The sequence below is a fragment of the Rhagoletis pomonella genome, unplaced genomic scaffold (assembly GCF_013731165.1).
Source record: "Rhagoletis pomonella isolate Grant_MI unplaced genomic scaffold, Rhpom_1.0 Rhpom_scaffold_00001, whole genome shotgun sequence".
NCBI lineage: Eukaryota > Metazoa > Arthropoda > Insecta > Diptera > Tephritidae > Rhagoletis > Rhagoletis pomonella.
Genome location: NW_023458555.1, coordinates 43,534,562 through 43,555,691, shown reverse-complemented (window position 1 = coordinate 43,555,691; position 21,130 = coordinate 43,534,562). Strand labels below are relative to the sequence as shown.

General features: G+C 37.3%; 1 protein-coding gene across 1 annotated transcript in view; it reads left to right on the top strand.

Moving 5' to 3' along the window:
* Positions 1-1,660: 1,660 nt before the first annotated feature.
* LOC118744436 (mucin-17) overlaps positions 1,661-21,130 on the top strand; it is a gene marked incomplete in the record, with an annotated part of 52,271 nt that continues 32,801 nt past the window's right edge. Inside the window, 4 exon segments of the mRNA XM_036477456.1 lie at positions 1,661-2,337; positions 2,575-2,832; positions 2,888-2,925; positions 16,471-20,915. Of these exon segments, the coding sequence (XP_036333349.1) occupies positions 2,086-2,337; positions 2,575-2,832; positions 2,888-2,925; positions 16,471-20,915 (4,993 nt within the window).

The following is a 21,130-nucleotide window of genomic DNA, read 5'->3' as shown; positions in this document are numbered from 1 at the left end:
ACTTCGCGGTTTTTGATACCGGTGATATCGATTTTATCGAGGTCTTTCCCAATTCTGACGGAGCTGTACTCGGCGACGGAGTCTCTCTCTCGCCACAAATCCAACTCCGAATTTGAGCTCCTTTACATGGCAGCTGGAGTAGACGTCGCAAGGCCCCAGACATTGCTTACCTTGCCCCGTCCAACGCATTTTTTTGATGGCGGTGTTGTCAGTTTTTGTCCTTACGAGGACATCAACCAGCCGGGCAGAGGCACCTTCCCCATTAAGGGTCCGGACATTCCAGGTGCATGTCCTCAAATCGTAGTCCTTTAAACGTTTGTCGTGGTCGTCATCATAACGGAGGGTCGCATTCGAGGCTTTTCCTCGCTTCTTCGCTGAAAGTGGTTTTTACCTGGCGGGTCCCAAACCCAGCGCAAAACCCATTGTTGGGACGGGGCTAGTTTTGCAACCAAATACATTTTTATATAGCGAGCCGCTTGCTCCAAGTAGACACCCGCTTGCAGCCACACCTACTGGTGAACAGACGCTGCAACTTTACTGAGCCCTTAAACCGAGTAAGTCGGAGTGGCCCCACCGAAGCTTCCTCTCTTTCTTCCGTGACCCAAGGCTCCACTCAGATTGGTTACCGCATCTTGACCATGGGTTGCTCACGTGGCCCAGAGTGCGTGAACGAGGACGCAAGAGTCGGGATTGAGTATAGCTATGCAACTGTAACTGCATACCCAGCGCAACGACTATCCCCATTGTACTCCAGTTATTGACAATAATATTAAGCAGAGGTATGAAACCAAATAGGATTTTTTTTAATTCTTTCTAACTTGATTGTTTGATACCTAAAAAAAATGTGATACATTTGATCCATTTTTTGCTTCTGTTACGATGTATTTCTTAATGGCGTCACGGCAACACTGGTGCTGTCAGTGGTACCGCTACTTTGATTTTGCGGATTTTGACAGTTGTGGTAATTTGTAAATGAACCTTTGTTTACATATCAGCGGCAAAGATAAATTTTAATTATAAGTGCAAAATCTGTATAAATTGCAATTTGTGAGTGATTTTTGAATTGAAGACTGCGTAAAAACTAGTAAAATTAAGTGCCATGTGTTAAATTGCGACAGCCGTCAAGATGCAAGATGCGTAAATACAAGTGAAGCGCTGCTACAAATCGCTGCATTTTGTGTGCATAGGGCACGGCAAAGCCCTATAATATATTATATAATTGAGGGACTCGCAACGGTGTCGTAGGTGTCGTATTGTTGTATGACGTAAACTTTAAAAGCTTAAATAAATGTTAATAGAACTTGAAACCACAGCCAACTATTTTTTAGCACTGCGAGAATGCATAATATGACTTTGATGGTACTTTTCGAACCCCCTTATTATATTTTTTTATACGTTTAAAGTTTACGACATACAACAATACGACACTTACGATACCGTTGTGAATACCCCAAATAAAATATAATTGATATAACGAAGATTTGTTCTTTGCCTTGATTTACGTTGTTTGGTCAAACGTAAAAAATTGAACCTGTGGCCCGCCCTTGCGCTTGCTAAAGAAAATAAACAAACCCTTACAGGGTTGTATTTTTGTACACAACGCATCAGTTTAAAAATTTCAAATAAACGTCAAAAAGCCAATAAGAAGAACAAGCTGTGAAAAAGACAAAAGCAAAAAGGAATCGAATGGCGAGTGAGCGCGTCCCTTTTCTTGTAAAAGCACATCCATAGAAAAATGAAAAATTCCGATAGAGAGCAGTAAATGGTGAAATAAAATATAATTAAATGTGGAAAAAGCTACAAACTTAATTTTAAAGATTGAAAACAGAAAAATTCCGCTGGAAAAAGTTCAATTGTGAAGATATACATAAGAAATTAGGTGCACAAATTCAGCAGACGCAAAAAAGTGGTGGTGAAAAATTTGCTTATATTTGCTGTTGCTGTCGGCTTCGGCTTGCTTGTATCGTTTTCGTGTTCTCTGTTAATTTTTTACTTATTTTCGTGCATCTGCTTGTAAGCAGAATTGATAATATATTTAATGTGAGAAATAACTAACAAATCGAAATTTACAACACACGACTGATAATGGCGTTGGATGGAGCGAAATTTATTTGCTTGTCTGAGGCAGCTGCTGGGGACGCAACTGAAGCGACGCCGGCCGTAGCCACGGGGGATGTTGCCGGCGACAGCGCTGAGGCCGAGGCAATAAAAGGCGAAGTGATCGAAGCGAAAGGACGCAAGTTCACTGTGGGGTACTATATGAGCTGTGATTATGTGGTCGATGATCCTCGCGCAATTGGAGTGCACTGCGAGATACTATGCGACGCTTTCGGTCGGGTAAGTTGCGTTTGTATGATTTTGGCTGTCTACTCTAGTGGCTATGTGTGCTCCGTTCAGCTCTGCATTCAGCGAGCGACTTTTAAACTATTTCTCTTGCTTGTAGCATGTGTGTATGTATATTTGTGCATGTGTTCAATGTTGAAAAATTGGCGTTACTTTAAATTAAGAATACTTGGATATGTGTTTGTATTTTTTTTAATTGGTTGTTTTGTTTGGTTTTATTTTATTCCGTAGGTGACCATTCACAATTTGTCGAAGGCATATCCAATTAGCGTTAATGAACAGATTATAACTATAAAGCGGCCTCTGTTGGATGGTAGCCGCATTAAGATCTTGGACAGAATGTTTTTGTGGAAGTTTCCTAAATCGTTGGAGACGACTGCAAGCAGCAGCAACAAACAAGTCGCAAAGGACGATGAGACCGAAATTTCAACACCACAAAAAATGGCAGGAGTACCGGAACAAGCACCAAATTCATGTCCTGACCTCAAAGTATGGTTTGCAAAATTGTTCTTTTAATTTTTATTTAAGCGTTTATTTTTTTCAGCCCCATAAAATAGTTGATAAACGATTCACAGTCCATAAGTGAGTATTTGAAATGTTTCAATTGTTTTTTAAAGTTGATAAAATGTAAGAAATCAAGTAAGATCCTTTCTCCGGGAAACTGGATGACTATATGCTAGCTCATACTTGTGTTTTAACATTTTGCATCGACAAACGATCTGGCGCACATAGGGGTATTTGTACGATCTAGACGGCATTAGAGAATTTTGCAAAATTTGAAGAAAATTTAAAAAAGTCACTTGATAAAGAACATTCCGAAGAGCATTTTGCAATCCTTTTCCTGACCTTTCTAACTTGCACAGCGAACGTTTACCGTCAAACGAAATTCGAGTTTTCTAACGCTGTGTATATTTTAAATTTTGTTCTATAGACAGATTGTGACGGGTTTAAGTTAATATCTTTGTGAACAGTGTTAAAAAATATTGTTATAGATTTGAATGAAGCAGGTAAGAACACATACTTTTGAAATATTTTACTACATTTTTTAGTGGTAAGACTTTGTTTTATTACCGATTGAAAACATCGTTTTAAATTATTTGAATATATAACATAGGTTTACATTTGAAACGGTTTTTGTTTACTTCCGGGGTCTGCCAGATTATTATCTTAATTTATAATGAGAGGTTAAAGATTAACAGATAACCAATAGATTAAGATATCTCCCAAAATTGTGTTTCATGAGGATTTTTCTTGCTCTAACTTACTCTACTTTTTGTTTCATGAGCCTGCGCTAAGTGGATCTAGAACAACTTAGAGCACGATTTTCTGCACCCCCTTTTTGTTATGGAGTAACTTAGAGCAAACAAACACACACACACACTTTACAATTGATGAATTGAACTGTCGAGCAATCAACTGTTTTGAGAATTTCTGCCTGAAAAGTGTTTCATGAGATTTGTGGTCTGAGTTGCTCTAACTTGCTCTATTGTTTTTTTGACAACTGCTCTATTCTGCTCTAACTTGAGCTGCTCTGCACTTTTTTCGGTTTCATTAAACACAACTAATATTCACGCATGGTACAATAATTACAGGTATTGTCTTCCCAGAGAGTGCATATTCTGATCTGCCTTATTTGAAAAATATTGTTGCCCACCGTAAAAGGTTTACTGTAAGGTAAAAGGGATATTTCTATTCACCATTTACCATATATGTCTACGTATTTTTTTTTTTTTTAAAGAAACCTTGCAGAGAACTTATTTAAATTGCAAAAGCCGAAAAATAAACATTTGATTGCTCAATTTATTTCAAACGTTTTTTCTCTTGAAAAATTATAAAAAATTAATTGAGCGAGAACCAAAGCAAAGCCACCTAAAAGTAAAGCAATCAACATTGAAATGCGCCTAAACGAATTTCGCTGTGAAGCAAAACTCTCTGGGAGGTATTGTGCTTCACATCAAAATTCGTGCTCCCTTATTTTCATTTTGACGCAGTTCAATGTTGATTCTTTTACTTTTATTTGGCTTTGCTTTTTGTTTTCACTCAAATTAATGCCTATAATTTTTCAAAACAAAAGAAAAATACGTTTGAAATCAAGTGAGCCATACAAATTTTGAATTTACATATTTACCAACAAATGTTTTTTTTTTTTTTTACCGGCTATTGCAAATTAAATAAGTCCTCTGCAAGATAATTTGTTTCAAAAATACGTGTACATATATGGTATATGGGGTATGGAAATATCCCTTTTCCTTAGCAGTAAACGTTTTAGTGGAGGCAACAATGATATTTTTTAAATAAGGCAGATCGGAATATGCGCTCTCTGGGAAGACAATTCCTGTAATTATTGTACCAACATTGTTGCCCACACTACAAGTTTTACTGCTAGGGAAAAGGGATATTTAGGTACCCCATATACCATATATGGACACGCATTTTTTAAACAAACCTTCTTGCACGGGACTTATTTAATTTGCAAACGCCGAAAAAAAACATTAGTAAATAAATTGAAAACTTGTATGGCTCACTTTATTTCAAACGTATTTTCTTTTGTTTTGAAAAATTATAGAAATTAAATTGAGCGAAAACAAAGCCAAATAAAAGTAAAAGAATCAACACTAAACTGCGTTAAAAAAAAATAAGGGAGCACGAATTTCGATGAGGAGCAAAGCTCTCTGGGAAGACAATACCTGTTATTACACAGGGCAACACTGATTTTGGTGCGGCAAATGTTAAATCTGTTTTTGATAGACTTTTTTGAGCTGATTACGAATCCGTAATTATAAAGATTCCATCAAGTACAGATTTTGAGAAAATCGTGGTCAAAGTTTCAAAAAATCGGGTTTCTTTTCAATATTTGAGAAGCTCGAGCAAAGAGTAAAAATGTGGTAGAACCTTCCACTTAGGCTTAACTTAAAGCTAGAACCCTAGGCTACTGCCCCTGAAAATACCATCTCTTCGTCTTGACCCTAACAAACTCCCCGGGAGTATTAAGAATTGGCCTGATAGTAAAAACATTTTAACCCGTTATCTCCCTCACAAAAGAGTCGCTTCGGCCCTTTTTTTAGAACGTCCGAATAAAATGGCATTTTAACGGTCGCTAGAGGGTTAACATGTTCTAGAAAATTAACTTCCATAAAATTTCACTAGGGGTTTTCTCAGAAAAAATCTTTGTACAAAGAATCTGTAAGTCCACAGAAAATAAAAATATGCACCAACTTTTTATGCTTTTATTTTATATTTCGTTTATATATATAACTCTTGCTCTTTTCGGGCCTGGGCGGCTACTCTGTAATGCGATGCAAAAGAGAAATGCGATGCGAAAGGGAAATACGTCGTAGGCGATTGCCTATCTCATCGCATTTCTCTTTCGCATCGCATTACAGAGTTTACAGAGTAGCCCCCCTGATGTTTCGGGAAGTGTAAAATTAGCATCGGAATCAACGCTGTTATCAAAATGTGAGTCACACACGATGTCCACGTGTAATTCCAATTCTGGCTCTACTGCGACATCTTGAAATTCTTCATGATCGTGATCCTCAAACACGTGCTTACTTCACTAACAAATTTCTGCAAGAATTGTATCCGGTGCTTTTTTTCTTCTATATACAGTGACGAGCAAAACTGTAACATGGTGTAAGGCTTTTTGTATCAGCCGCCGCTATCTTTCCAAGTTCTAACGACATTCATACTTTTGTTGTATATTCTTATTGGTACACCTGCACTTCCTCTCCCATAACGAATTGAAATCAATCCAACAACACTAATAAAACCAGCAGACAAAAATGTAAGTTAAGGCATATGTTAGAGTTTTGCACTTATATATTTTTAATAACTTTTTGACAATTTTCACGAAAAAAAGAATTGTTAACACAATGTTCAGCAATGTTCCTGGATGCAATTTGACATACCTTATTTGTATCTCTTTAAAAATTCTGGAGGTATAGCCTTCCATATATCCTTGGTTTGCTTTCAGAGCTCATGTACTCCATTGGACGGACTTGGATACTTAGTAAGCTGCGCTTTTAGTTGATTACGCAAATGTTCGACGAGATTCATATCCACGGATTGTGGAGGTCATTTCAAAATAGCAAGTTTTTGCTTTTGCATCCAGTCTTTGCGAACATGTGCAGTGCGTTTTGGTTGATTTTTCTGCCGAAACTCTAATTTTTTCGACTACATAGTTCAAATTTTGTTAAATATGAACAGATACTGTTCCTTACGCATAATGCGTACTAACGGATCAACAATATTTTTGAAATACAACCCCAAACTATTATTGACCGACCACTGAGATTCACAGTTTGCCTAACATGATGCGCTTAGGCTTAATTTGGGGCTTTGATCCAATACCATGCCCGGCCATCTGATTGAAAGCGATTAATTTAGTCTTGTCAGACCAACTAACCTTCAATTAAATCTAAAACATTTGTTTTTTTATTGCATTCTGTAAGGTCTAACATATCCCAATTAGAGGTTTACGCCGACAGGCTTTGCGGCGGCGGCGTGGTCAACTTCAAAAATATTCGTCTGGAAACGCAGGCGCTACTGCTCATAAGGTAGATTTCAAAGAGCCATGAGGCTACTAATCTTATTATTTCAACTCGTCAGCGTTAGGCATTCGCAATGCCAATTATTCTATTATTATAATAATATTTATTTCATTATTGAATTAGTTTTAAATTTAAATATTGTTACTTACTACTTGAATTAAACTGTTGAGTGTCTGGCGCTGATTAATGGGCGAACAGAAGAAAGTCTGAGGTATATACATACATACACACACGGATCTCTATGTTCTCTACAGATCCGTATGTACTATTTAAATTTAAAGAAATAAAAAACCTTTAAAAGTTTAGTTATTGGGGTAATTTATGTTGCTCTCAATAAATTTTTGCAATAATCTTATCAACCGTTATGTTAAATTACGGAGTTCTTACGATTTTTGCGGATTACGTCTTGAAAACAAGGTTGGTCTACTTTTTTTCCAAAAGTTTAACCCATCAACTCGAACCAGAACGGGCCTTTTTGACCCACTGTTGAAAATAATGGCTTATAGATGGTTAAAATTTCTACTAAAATAGGAAGAGCCAAATTTTTCTAAGGAGAACCGAATGTAATGAAAAATAATACAAATGTTTACACCATAAAGAGGGAACTTTAACCCTGTGTAGAAAACATTGCGATGCGAGGGAGCAAAACCTTCCTGGGGTTTGACCACCACTAAGGAATGCAAACGTAATTTTCGCACAGCCACCTAGTACTGGTATACGTATGTGGGACCCCAGATAAAAATAACTTACGAAGGTAAATATTAGCAAAAAATGTGTTTGTTTAAAATATTAAAAAAATACATTGAAAAATCAACTTGTCTTTGTTTTTTTCTCCAATAATTGAGGAGTTAGATGCAATGAGGCCGCTTCTATTATAACAGCTTTCTGAAATATTGCCGTTAAAGTTTTTGATGTGTTATAATTTTCTTGTTGTTGTAGTAGGTGTATAAAAAAGTAGTATTGTTGTAGTATTGAAAAGAATTGTCAACTGCGGAAAAAAATCGTTAGATTACCAGTATTCGACACTAATTTAACTGTAATAAACGCTTATGTCCAAAAATATGTTACCTATGTTTTTTCTGAGTTACGCTATTTTTGGAAAATTAAAGGAGATCATATTCTTGTTCAGTGGCCCAAATTATGAAAAAAAAAACTAATTTAAAAATGTAATTTTCATTTCGTAAAATTGTGTTTTATACAAGTATTATTTAGTTCCTTCAAACGATGTATTCAATGTACATACATCATGAAAATTTTGTACAAAATTCCTTAGGCGCCGAACGCCGCCGCCGCGCTGATATTTTCGTAACTCCGCGGCGGCGCGTGAGGAATGACAAAAAACGGCGCCGGCGTGGCTCGGCGGCGTATACCTCTAATCCCATTAGGCAACGGCCCGGTTTTCGTGCGATCCGGCAAAATGCTACCACTCGCACATTTATTTTAATCAAAATGAGTTTTTCTTCTTTTATTATGCCTTTGCGTTCAATCTGACAATTCTTCGCCTCGCTGTTTACTGATTTGCATTCAATTTTAATACTTTAAGCGCTTCTGTAATAGTGGCTGCAGCGCTACTTGCTACTAAGTTCAAAAGATATCGGACCGTAATATTTTTTGACAGACTTCCTTTGTCCTTAATAACATTTTAGGCTATATTTTTTCTCAGTCTTAACATTTTCATGTGGCGAGCTCCACAAATTTTTGCCACTTTTCCTGCGGTTCCGCCTTTCTGCAGTAAATCTATTATTTACATTTATGTTTACTGATTAACCATATTATTTACTGGTAATCACTTCTTGAAAAAATTACAATACAGAAAAAAGTCATCTGACTTCTAACTAAGTAAAAGATAACTGGGAAATGCAAAACTGAGAGTGAGTGCAAAACTTTAACATTTGCCTTAATTTACTTTTTTGCCTGCTGGTTTTATTATTGTTGGATTGAGTTCAAATCTTTATGAGAGAGGGAGTAGGGATGTACCAACAAGAATATACAACAAAAGTATGAAAGTCGTTAGAACTTGGAAAGATAGCGGTGGCTGAAATAAAAAGTGTTACACCATGTTACAGTTTTGCTCGTCACTGTATGTATTGTGTTTTTAATTAGAATAAGGTAAGATATTTTGTGTTACAAGTATTTACTACCTCATTTCAAATGAATGGAAGAGCCACTAATGGTAGCGCTCGCCGTGCTCATCGGACTCAGTGAATACCTGCTTGCTGAAATAAGCCAGATGATGATGTAAATAGTGAATTTTTAAGGATATGTGAACTCCAATTTTTGCAAATGATTTTAGCATTTTTTTAAAGCGACATCATAGTTGCTGGAACGGTGTTTGCCCAACAAGCCATGAATTACATCTTTGATGGCTTTCCAACCATCCACTTCATCGTCATTTAAAACATTGTTAAATGAATCATTTGTCATCAACCTACGTATATGTGGACCATTAAGTACTCCTGAAGAGGGAAAATTAGTGCTGTTTTAAATGTGTCCAAGTTTTAGTTTTCAATTAAAATAAAAACATTTCATTATACCTTCTTTAATTTTACTTTCGCTAAGCCTCGGGTAAATTTTTTCAAAAACAACAAAATTGCATCTCGTTTAGCGACTGTTTTAATAAAGCTTTTAACTAGTCCAAGTTTAATATGCAGTGGCGGTAGTAGTAATATCTTCTCTTTGGGCACCAAAGGTCTACGAATCATGTTAGCCATTTCAAGCTTGCTTTATACTCTTTATTGCCAATCATGGCATGCATATTGGTTCCCAGTATATCGTGTATCCCAATCGCACTTAAAGCACATACATTTTACATAGCCACATTTTGAAGACCGCAAAGCAATGCGACTACTTTTAAATCACAACATTTGCGTCAATTATGTTTATCATAGTCTACCATTTGCGAAATATTTTCTAATGCTTCATATGTCTCTTTAGTTTCGGTACTGTATGCAATTGGGATTAAAGGTTTTGCATTGGTTTTATGCAGTAGAACCGATTTTAAGCTAGATTTCGAACTGTCAATAAATAATCTCCAGTCGTCTGCTAGATAATTTATTTCCATCGCGTCCATCAATTTTTCGACAATTTGATTTATCGTGGTCATTGCCAGAATAAGTCCGTATCATTGGGACACCAAACTGCATACATTCTCTCCACTACAATGTTTAGATTAAAATACATCTCGTACGCTTGAATAAAATCGGCACTAAAACTTCTCACTTTTTGGTACATATTTACCACAGCTGTAGCAAAAGCTGTTAATATCTGACTTGTACGCTTCCATTTTACGTTTTTAATAAAATTATTATGTTCTACCAAAGATTATTTACACTTAGGTTACTTGTTTAAACAATTGGAGCTGGAGTTACATACACACATATATGAACAATATACCTGCAAAAACAAAGCATTAAATTTTTTTTGCATATTTCAAGGGGATATACGCTTTTTTATTTTCTGTGGACTTACAGATACTTTTTAAAAAAAAATTCTCTCAGAGGATAGTGAAATTTTATGGTTAATAATTTTCTATAACATTTTAACCCTTTAGTCTTCCTCTAACCTTCAAAATTCCATTTTATTCGCACTTTCTAAAAAAAGTGCCAAAACGACCTTTTTGTGAGGGAGATAACGGGTTAAAATGTTCTGCAAAATTATTTCTCGTATAATTTTACTAGGTCCCGAAACAACATAGGTATTTTAACTCTTTTTTCATTTATTCATAAACACTTTTGCAAAATATTGCAAATTTAAAATGGCCATAGCAAAGAAATTTGACCAAAGAATGTAAAACGATTTTAAGGTTTTACTATATGGGTCTTGATCTTTCATCCAGAGTTGGAATCATTTCGCCCCAGACAATGACCCTGAAACTGTGGAACAGTGTAATTAGAGCGCAAAAACAAGTTACTCTCTCACATGTGTTAAAAATGACGTCTGTCAAGTTAGCACTACACTTTTCGTAATTAGTTAACTATGACATTAATTGTAGCTTTTTTGTTGTAAATTTGTTATGGAAAAAAATTTGTAGCTTCGTTTTTTAAGAAAAACTGGTATGTAGTGTATGACACCATACACCTTGTCGATAGAATCGAGATATCCAATATGCCATTAATTTACGCTTTTGGCTTTAAAATTTGTTGTGAGAAGAAAAAATTTGTAGCTTTCGTTTTTCTTGAAAAAATTTAGGTGGCCCTTTCTCGAACAAAATTTAGTATGAGTGCTAACTTGACACCATGCACCATTTAAGACAGAATTGAGATATTGAAAAAGTTACAACGGAATTAATTGTAGATTTTTTGTTGTGAAATTTGTTGTGGAAAAAAATTTTAGTTTTCGTTTTTTAAGAAAAAATGGTATGTAGTACTAACTTGACACCATACACCTAGTCAATAAAATTGAAATATTGAAAATGTTACAACGGCATTAATGGTAGCTTTTTTGTTGTAAATTTGTTGTGGAAAGAAAAAATATGTAGCTTTCGTTTTTTAAGGAAAAATGGTATGTATTGCTAACTTGACCCATACAACTAGTCGATAGAATTGAGATATCCAATATGTTATAATGCCATTAATTGTTTTGACTTGAAAATTTGTTGTGAAATGAAAAAATTTGGAGTTTTCGTTTTTCTGAAAAAGTTGAGTTGATTGTTTTTCGAACAAAATTTAGTATGTAGTGCTAACTTGACACCATGCCCCACTGTCGATTAAATAACGATAGCAAACATGGGAAAACGGCATTTATTGTAGCCTGCTTGTTGTAAATTTATTGTGGAAAGAAAACATTTGTAGCTTTCGTTTGTTAAGAAAAAAATGGTATGTAGTGCTAACTTGGCACCTAGTCGATTATCCAGCAATTATTTTTAAAATGGGTGACTGGTAATAAGATCAACGGAAATAAGGTCAATTGACTTTATTTTCCACCCTGGTGCGAAATAAAGTCAATTGACGTTATTACCTTTTTAAAAACGAAATAAAATCCATTGACATTATTTCTCTTTCAAACATTAAATTTGCTTAGCTTCGCGGCGGCCCCGTCAGCGCGCCACACCGCGCCACACCGCGCGACCGGGGCGCACACCACGTCACGCTACGCCGTGAGATTCTGACATAAAAATCCACCTAAGCTTTAACTGTCATCAGTGATATTAATGCTACCTTATATAACGACAGGTAATAAGTCCCAGATGGTTTCTAAAATCACAAATTAGTTTTTGTGCAAATTGCAGATAGAGGGTATTAATGAATCCAAGCCCTCGATATTTCACATTTTTATATATGTAAGTTATTAGAAGCAGGGATGCCAACTTGGCTCAAATCGTGCCATTTGTCCCTATTTTACTTCAAATGGCACTTAATTTTTCAATTTGGCACAAAGTGCCAAAATGGCACTTTTGTAAAAAAATTACATTTCAATAAATTTTTGTGAAATCCTTTGCGTGCACTTCTTTTTCTCAACTAAAATTTTTCTAATTTATAAAGGCTATTCAACTGGTTTATCTTATTTTATCATTGCACTTTTGTTTGGAAAATGTGGCTTTTTTTTATTGCTAAATGTGAATGATTAAAAGGAATGACACCTTTTTTGGCACTTTTATTTTTCTATTTGGCACATTTTGGCACTTTTTTATCCTCAATATGGCACCTCATAACTAACGATAGTTGGCAGCCCTGATTGGAAGATTTCTGCTGTGTTTTGGGGCAACAACTTGTCTGCAGTAAAAAAGCATATAATTTGTGTTACAAAAGTGTGTGAAAACCAATTAATTAACTTATATGATCTTGGTTCCGATATTAAATAATCAATAATTGTTTATACCCGTATTTTGGCACATTGGCTCGTTGAATGTGCCATCTAATAAATAGTGTCGTCATTCTCCTTAGCTGCTTTTAAATGATGTCGTCACAAATTGCTGGCGGAGACATTGTTTCCTTATAGAAAGGTTGCTTTCTTTTCCACCTTAGACATTCCGAATTCGTTCAAAATATGCTAATTTAAAACAGAATTCTTTCAGGGTTCCTCCGGGGTTTTTGGTCATGGACTGTTTCTTCAATTTAATAGTGTTCGCTTTATTTTGTGGAAATGAAACATGTATTGCAAGTTATGGATCATTTCTACACTCTTTCTTCAAATATTTCTCGTATTCCAGCTGTGCGTTTAGTTTTTCGCATCGTGTTTTTACATATTCGTAATTTAAATTTTTTTAATACAATCATTTGGTGGTAGTTCATGATTGTGTGTGGATTAATATCACAACACTGAGGATTTGGCAATAACCTTTTTCATTTATTCAAAAACAACACTTACGGGGCAATGTTTATTGTAAGTCAATTGACCTTATTTCCATTGACCTTATTACCTGTCACCATTTTAGAAGCAAGCGCAACAGGTGGTGGACCTAACAAAGTTGGTATTGTATTGACTGGAATGAGAACCAGTTATTCAGACATAGGGGGAGTTCTGGCTTGCGGTTCAACAATTCAACCAGAAGCTGACATAGATGCGGCCATGGTTACTATGCCCGACAGCTCCGCATATCTTTGTGAAATCATTCCCATAACGCGCTCTTACTCCGCTGCTATAATTGCAAATGCTATAGAATCCATCGTTTCTTTCAAAACATGTAAAATCAAACAATGTTACTATAAATAAGCACTTGATGAGTGTTTTTTTAATTAATTTGTATTTCTCAATTTGATTTCTAGCATTGTTTATCATTTGAAACTAAACGTTTTCTCAAATTTTTCTCAAACATTATTTATCAATTTAAGTTAAGAACGGTTTGCGAAACATTTGAGAAAAGTTTGTTAGCATTCCGTTCCGTTTCATCAATGTCAACTTGGCACAGATGTCGAAGTCCATCGGTAGTCTGCTACATCAGTCGCAAAATGGCTCTTCGACCACGCGGTCGCTGTTATTCGCAATTTGTGTAATTTAAAAAAAAAAAAAACTGCAACAAATTTTTTACAACAACCGTATTTTGCTTTGTTAAACTAACTGAATAAATAAGCTATTAAATAAACTGTTGAACTGCATAAATAAAAATTACTTTCCTGTAAAAACTGTGTTTATCTTACATGTGTCATTGACAACACTATACAAATGTTTCAATCGGTTTTACGTTTTTCGTAACGTAGTTACGAATTACGAATTTCGAAAATTCGGGTTCTAGAATAGGGGGATATGAATAGACTTTTATAATATAAGTCTGAAAATAAAAGTCTTTGAAAACTTAAAAATGTTTATCTCTATGATAATTATTATGACAAAAGTTTTATAATACAAGTCTCAAAATAAAAGTCTTTGAAGAGTTAAAAATATATATCTTGCTGATAATTATTATCAAAAGACTTTTACAATATAAGTCTTAAAATAATAGTTATCAATGGCTTAAAAAAGTCTATCAAAATACTTTTATAATTCTTACGAACATTTGGATGACTTTTTCAAAACTCCCCCATGAAATAATTATTATTCTAGGTCTCTGGTTATTTCACCTCAACTTACCTTACCCCAAGTCAGCTCAACTCACGTCATTTATCTAAGCTCACTTCACCTTCCACTTAAATTAACTTCACCTTACCTTAACTCAACTTAACTCAGTTGAACTCACAAGTATGAAAGTCTAAGTTCGGGCGGAGTCGAACATTAGATACCCGGCGCAAGTATTAAATATATGATTTTCACCTTTCTGAAAGCTACCGCTACATGGTAAGCCGGGGTGTAAATTAGCGTCCTTAGTTTGCAGCATTTCTGAATTTTACCGTTATATCAAAAGCGGCCTCAATTTTAATTTGATTTCAATAATTTTCAACGTTTTGCTTTTATGTGGCACATACCGAGTTTGGTACAAATTGGTAAAACGGTTACCGAGATACATATATGTGATCATAAGTGGGCGGTGCCACGCCCATTTTCCAAAATGTTATCATAAACGTATTTCATGGTAAAGAATTGTTGAAAGCATCAATTTTGAATAAATTATCTTTAATATTTACTGATTTGTCCGAAGATTTCGTATTTCTCCAAATTACCGTTACATGGGATGTGGGCGTGGTTATTGTCCGATTTTAAAAAATTTCGGCCATTAAATACAGTGGTCCACAAAATAATAGGAGTGCGTTATTTTGGTCAGTTTTTGCTATTTGTCTTTTGTTTATTTAATGTTTATTATTTTTATACAAAAGTCAAGCTGGGTATACAACAAACAACGAATAAATTCAGATTTCAACCCTTGTACAAAAATTATTAAAATTCTGTAAATTTTCACCAAAATATCAAACTTTTTAATCAGAATCTTCAGAGAAAATTCTGGTATGCAGTTTTATAGCCCATTCAATTCTAGTCTGAAGAAGTGCAAGTTTCAAGCTGCTAAAAAATTCCGTTGATTTTTGGCAATTTTTTTTGCTGGCACTGTCCCCATATAAAAGAAAATTGTCGAACATACTTTGTATGGAAAAAACGTGAAACACCTTCAACCGAAAAAATTCTCAAAAATCAACGGAATTTTTTAGCAGCTTGAAACTTGCACTTCTTCAGACTAGAATTGAATGGGCTACAAAACTACATACCAACATATTTTCTAAAGATTCTGATTAAAAAGTTTGATATTTTGGTGAAAATTTGCAGAATTTTTATAATTTTTGTACAAACTTGAAAGAGTAAATTTATATGGTGTTTGTTGTATTACCAGCTAGGCTTTTACAAAAAAATACGAAACATTAAATAAACTAAAGACAAATAGCCAAAACAGGTTAAAATATCCCACTCCTATTATTTTGTGGACAACTGTATATGTGATCATAAGTGGGCGGTGCCACGCCCATTTTCCAAAATTTTATCGTAAACGTATTTCTTGGTAAAGAATTGTTGCAAGCGTAAATTTTGAATAAATTAGCTTTAATATTTACTGATTTATCAAAGATTTCGTATTTATCTAAATTACCCTTATATGGAATGTGGGCGTGGTTATTGTCCGATTTTAAAAATTTTCGGCCATTTGGTATGCTGTAGCAAGGCTAACAACTGTGCCAAGTTTGGAAGAAATTGGCGCAGCGGTTACCAAGATATACACATGTAACCATAAGTAGGCGTGGCTACGCCCATTTTCTAAAAATTTATAGTATTCTTGTTTGTCGTCTAAAACTATTGTAAATATCAATTTTGAGTGAATAATCTTTAGTAGTTACTAAAATATTGCAGTTTTCGTATTTTTGAAAATTTCCGTTATATGGGAGGTAGGCGTGGTTGTTAGTCCGATTTTTCCTATTTTCAATACCATCCGACCCACGTCCGAAAGAAGTGCACGTACAAAGTTTCGTTAAGATATCTCAATTTTTACTCGAGTTATAATGTTCACCTAAACTAAAATATTCATCATATTAGAGCTTTGAAATAAAGTCGATATTGGTCGATATATATACATACATACATTCATAATTGCGTGCATTCTCTTCAGTTTTTTCTTGAGCAACATTTTTTATTTGAAAACATACGCATTTGTCTTAAAATACAATATGTCACAACAAAATATCTAAATGTATTATTTTTGGGAATTATTTAATTTTTCAACAAATAGCTTTGCATACTGCATTAACTCAGATGACGAAGGTAACACTTCATCTGAAATACCAAGCATCACGGAGTCCGAGAATGGTGAAGAAGTTAGTACCAGCACAGACACAAATAAGTCCGAAGCAAAAGAGGACACATCTTCACAACTACCAGAAGTTTGTAATAATGAACTTGGCATATCAAATCAAACTACTGCATCAAAAGATAGTGCAGATGGCAAAATAAAAGTAGAAACTTTGCCTAAGGAACGTCGAAGCGTTACACCAGAGCTACAGCGAAGTGCGCCAACCATTGCCAGTACACCGCTAATTAAGTTAGATTATACCCCGAAAGCGGATCTAATAAATTGTACACAAAACAAAGAAAATAAAAGTACTGAAAAGAAAAGGAGTCTTTTGTCGTTGTGCCACCAATCTGATGTTGTGATCACATCGTACTCACCCCGCGAAACCGGCGTTCGCATCGAAAAATCTTTTACAGCAGTTTGTAAGCCTTCAGTTACTTGTCTAGCCAGGACTCCCAGGAGCGTATACAGCACGCCGAAAAGCGTGCTCTCTGATTACAACGACGAAGGCAGTCGCGACTTTATTGATTTCACCACGCCGGCAACGTCGAAGAAAGCTTTCGGTTCACGTACGGCTGCCGGAAATTCCTCCATGCATTTAATTGATTTAACTACACCGAGCATATTGGCACCAGCCAGCTCGCGTCGACGCCCTACTTTTAAATGCAATAAAACACTTCCCAGCGACGTCAAACTGTCTACCACTCCGCTCGCCTTTTCCAACCTAAAAGAAGGTCCAGAGGAAGAGGAGGGCGTTCATACGCTACCAGGGACTCCGTTAGTAGAGCCGTCGACCAGTAAATCCAATATAACGCCACAAAGTGCTGAGTCAGTTATAAGTGTCGATGGTTCCACTGACTCATCTACTGCGGTAATTGAAATCTCTACAGAAGACTCGGCCACCCCCAGCACTAGTTCACCGTCCATGCGTGCGGGTGCACCGTCGAAGACCCCACAGCGTGGTGGACATAAACAGGTGACTTCTACTCCACTGCGCACACCGCAGTCCCTAATGAAACGTGCCATATTGACCAGCGCCAAGAAGCAGGTCAACACTCCACTACGTACGGCGCCCAGTAGCACCACGCCAATTCGACAACTACCCACCACACCTAAGCGTAAAGTTAATATGGATGAAACCGGATCAGCCCGTTCCACGCTTAAGGGACGCATCGCTATAGGATCTCCGAGTAACGTGGCTGCAGCACAGCGTCGCAGCTTCACGACAGGGCGCAGCTTGGCTGGTGCAAGCAGCACATCAACCCCCGCAAGGGAGCGTGCAATAACAACTTCCACTCCGCTGCAAACGGGTGCCACTCTAGGCAGGAAAATGCCCGCTTCTGCATCGCGCGCAGCAGCAGCAAAGCGTACCTCACCACTACGAGGTGTGCGCAAATCATTCGGCAGCTCAACACTCACATCACATATTTCGAAACCACGGCGTTCGATTGTGCCTCCACGCAAACATTCACCAACATCCATCGGTGCTCAACTTGTGGCAAAAGCACGTAAGTCACTCTGCACCGCTAGCGCAAGCCGCAGTCAAGTAGCTTCGCGTGCGCGCAGCCTAGTTGCAGCCGCGATAAAGGGAAGCGGACAAAATGAAACTACAAATTTAGCATCGGAGAAAACAAAAAATGAGGACTTGCCTTCAGATACTCCAGGAAAAGAAGGGAAAGAGAATGTTTTAAGCGATAATGTTAAAAATGAAGTTAATGAGTTAAGCCGCACCTTCACTGTGGATGACTCGCTAGAGGAGGTGAATCTTAAAGCTGAAAATACTTCTACTGCTCAAAATGTAATATTTTCGCCGGTTGAACAAGATTCCATTAAGCAAATGGAGGCATCCGTGTCACAAAATCAGGAAATTAATAAAACGTTTTCGCCAGAGAAATCAGTATCTGTGGTTGGGGCCGAGGCAGGGCCTGATATACCCGTTGATGTTGCAGAAACCATTGGGTTTGAAAAGCAAGAGAAGAGTGTGCAAGACTTCAAAGAAAATAAAGACAATAACGTGTCAGAACACATATCGGAAAGTTTCGCCGAAGTTGTCGAGTCGAGTGATAAACCAATAGAGGCGACTAATCCACAAGAAGGGACAATAGCTAGTCAGCAACACCAGGAACGAAGTGTTAGGACTGAGCAATTATTAGGTACGAGTGCAACTATTTTGGAAACGGATCAGCAAGATATCTCTGCAGATTCTAACCGGATCAGAGAAATAGTAAACACTACGGAAGCTGAAACGCAAGAGACTTCAAAAGAGTCCAACGATAGAGTTCTCGAGACCTTAGATGCAGATGAGGTAAGCAGTAGCGTCATGGTTGCACAACTAGATGCCAACGAAGCCGAAACCATTCTGGTCACTCCAGTGCCTACCGAAGGCCTTGAAGACGAAGGCGCTCCCAAAGCCACCGGGGAATCTCAAGGCACAGCGGAACTGCTGGAAGAGATCGATTATGTTCTGAATAAATCTGATGAATTGCAACAGCAGTTGGGCAAAGACATACATAACACGAGCAGTGGAAATGAGGACGCCGTTGAATTGGAAGCAGCGATTTCTGCGAACGTAGGCGAGAAAATCGAAGAGCTTGTTGCTAAGGATAATACCAACGTTTCACACAGTACTTCAATAGAAGGTGCTTTGACTGCTGAACAAGAAACAAATACCAACAAATTGGAAGCTGATGTGGAAGACTTTACAATCAGCGACCAGAACGCCGACAATGCTGTCTCGGAAGATCCAAATTCAAGTAAGATGGCCCCCGACGCTAAACCAGGCGTGAATGAGGATGTATCATCGACTGATTCTGATATATTGCCATCAACATCTGAGATCGTGTCCACCGGCTCTAATGCTAGTTCAGTGAAAACGGAAATGGTATCGATTACATCGATAACCACGCCCAGTGAGTTTGATGTGTCCACTACTGAAAGTAGCTCTGTAGAAAAGACAATAACATCAGAAGAGCAAGAAGGGGCCTCCAAACAACCGATAAGCGTAGGTGAAGTTGATCAAATTACAATTAACCCTACAGAACCAGAAATGAAGATGCTCGAAATAACTACTGCCGAAGTAAATACTTCTAATGCGCCAGAGTCTACAACAGGCGACCTTGAAGAGAAGCCGGTAGATCATAGTGAAGGTGCTCCAAATGAGCTTGCGGATGAAACAAAAGCCGCTAAATCCGAACCAAAATCAGATGCTATTGACTCGGAGGCTGCTGTGGTGGAGTCTGTACAAATTGAACTGATAGAAAATGAAGAAACCGAAATATTTGAAGAAAATATATTGTTTACCGATGATGAAGTAGATCAACAAACTTCAGTGACCGACAAAGATTTACATGCAACACCAGCAGATTGCGAAGCGAAATCGTTAACGATTGCTGTCCCGAATTCGAATAAATTCGGAAAAGTAGAGACAGATAAGTCTTTTATTGGCAATACGATAGCAGAGCCGGCTAAGGCAATTGAAGAATCTGTTTCAGAACTCAAGGGGTCTTCAGTGGACTCCGGGAAACCTGCAGTAAACCCCACATCAATCGAAAATGACTCCAACGAAGTGTCGGAAGCAACTAAAAAGCCAACGCAGGCTTCCAATGAATTTGCGACTATGCCAATTGACACCAACACAACTGTTATTGAGGTACATGAAAACGTCAAAACAGTTGATGCAGTCACTAACGAGGAGGAGGAAGAGAAGAAAATCATTGCCGCCGATGAGGATAACAAACCCGTTGACATCGCCACTGAAACTGGTGTCTCTGCGTTGGAGGAGCCCAAAACACCAAATCTCCGTGGTATACGTGAAATGCTGCGCACCCCAAAGCAATCACAAACCTCCACACCCCGTTTTATTGGCTTGCGTAATCTAATGCGCACTCCGAAGGCATCCACCAGCGCAGCAGCGGCGTCTGCTGCAGTTGAAGGTGACGAGGAGGAGCTGATAGGCATACAGACATTGTTGAAAACGCCGCTACAAAGCAGAATGAACGCACAAACTCCACAACTGGCAATTGATAGCAGCACTTATACGCCTCGACGCAGTGCTAGACGCAGAGCTTCAGCAAATGCGGATCTCACGCCGACTCGTTGTATAACACCAACTCTGGAAGTCGTCACCGAAGCTGGTACACCGCGCCGCTCCACGCGTCGTCGGGCTTCGGCATCAGCTGAGGTGAGTTACACGCCACATCGTATCACAAGGCGACGTTCATCGCTGTCGTTGGACAATGAGGAGGCCGTATCTGCCTCATTGACCCCGCATAAACGTGGTGGTTTGCGCGCCAGACTAACGACTATATTGACAGAATGTTCAGTAGCCGAAGATATGGGTGCGATTATTGAAGAAGAATTCAAAGAAGCTGCGCAGGAGTCCATTGGTGAGTGCTCTATATATACGCTCGCACCACTATATCTGCGTTCACCCTTGTTTTATTAAATATTCACAATGTTTTGCAAGCTATAATTTTTTTTTATTATTTTTGTACAAAAATATGGTTGATGCTATAAACAAAACCATTTATCAAGGTATCAAAATGTATACAATTTAAGGAAAATTTAATGAATTTTCATAAAAATTTTAAATTTTTTACTC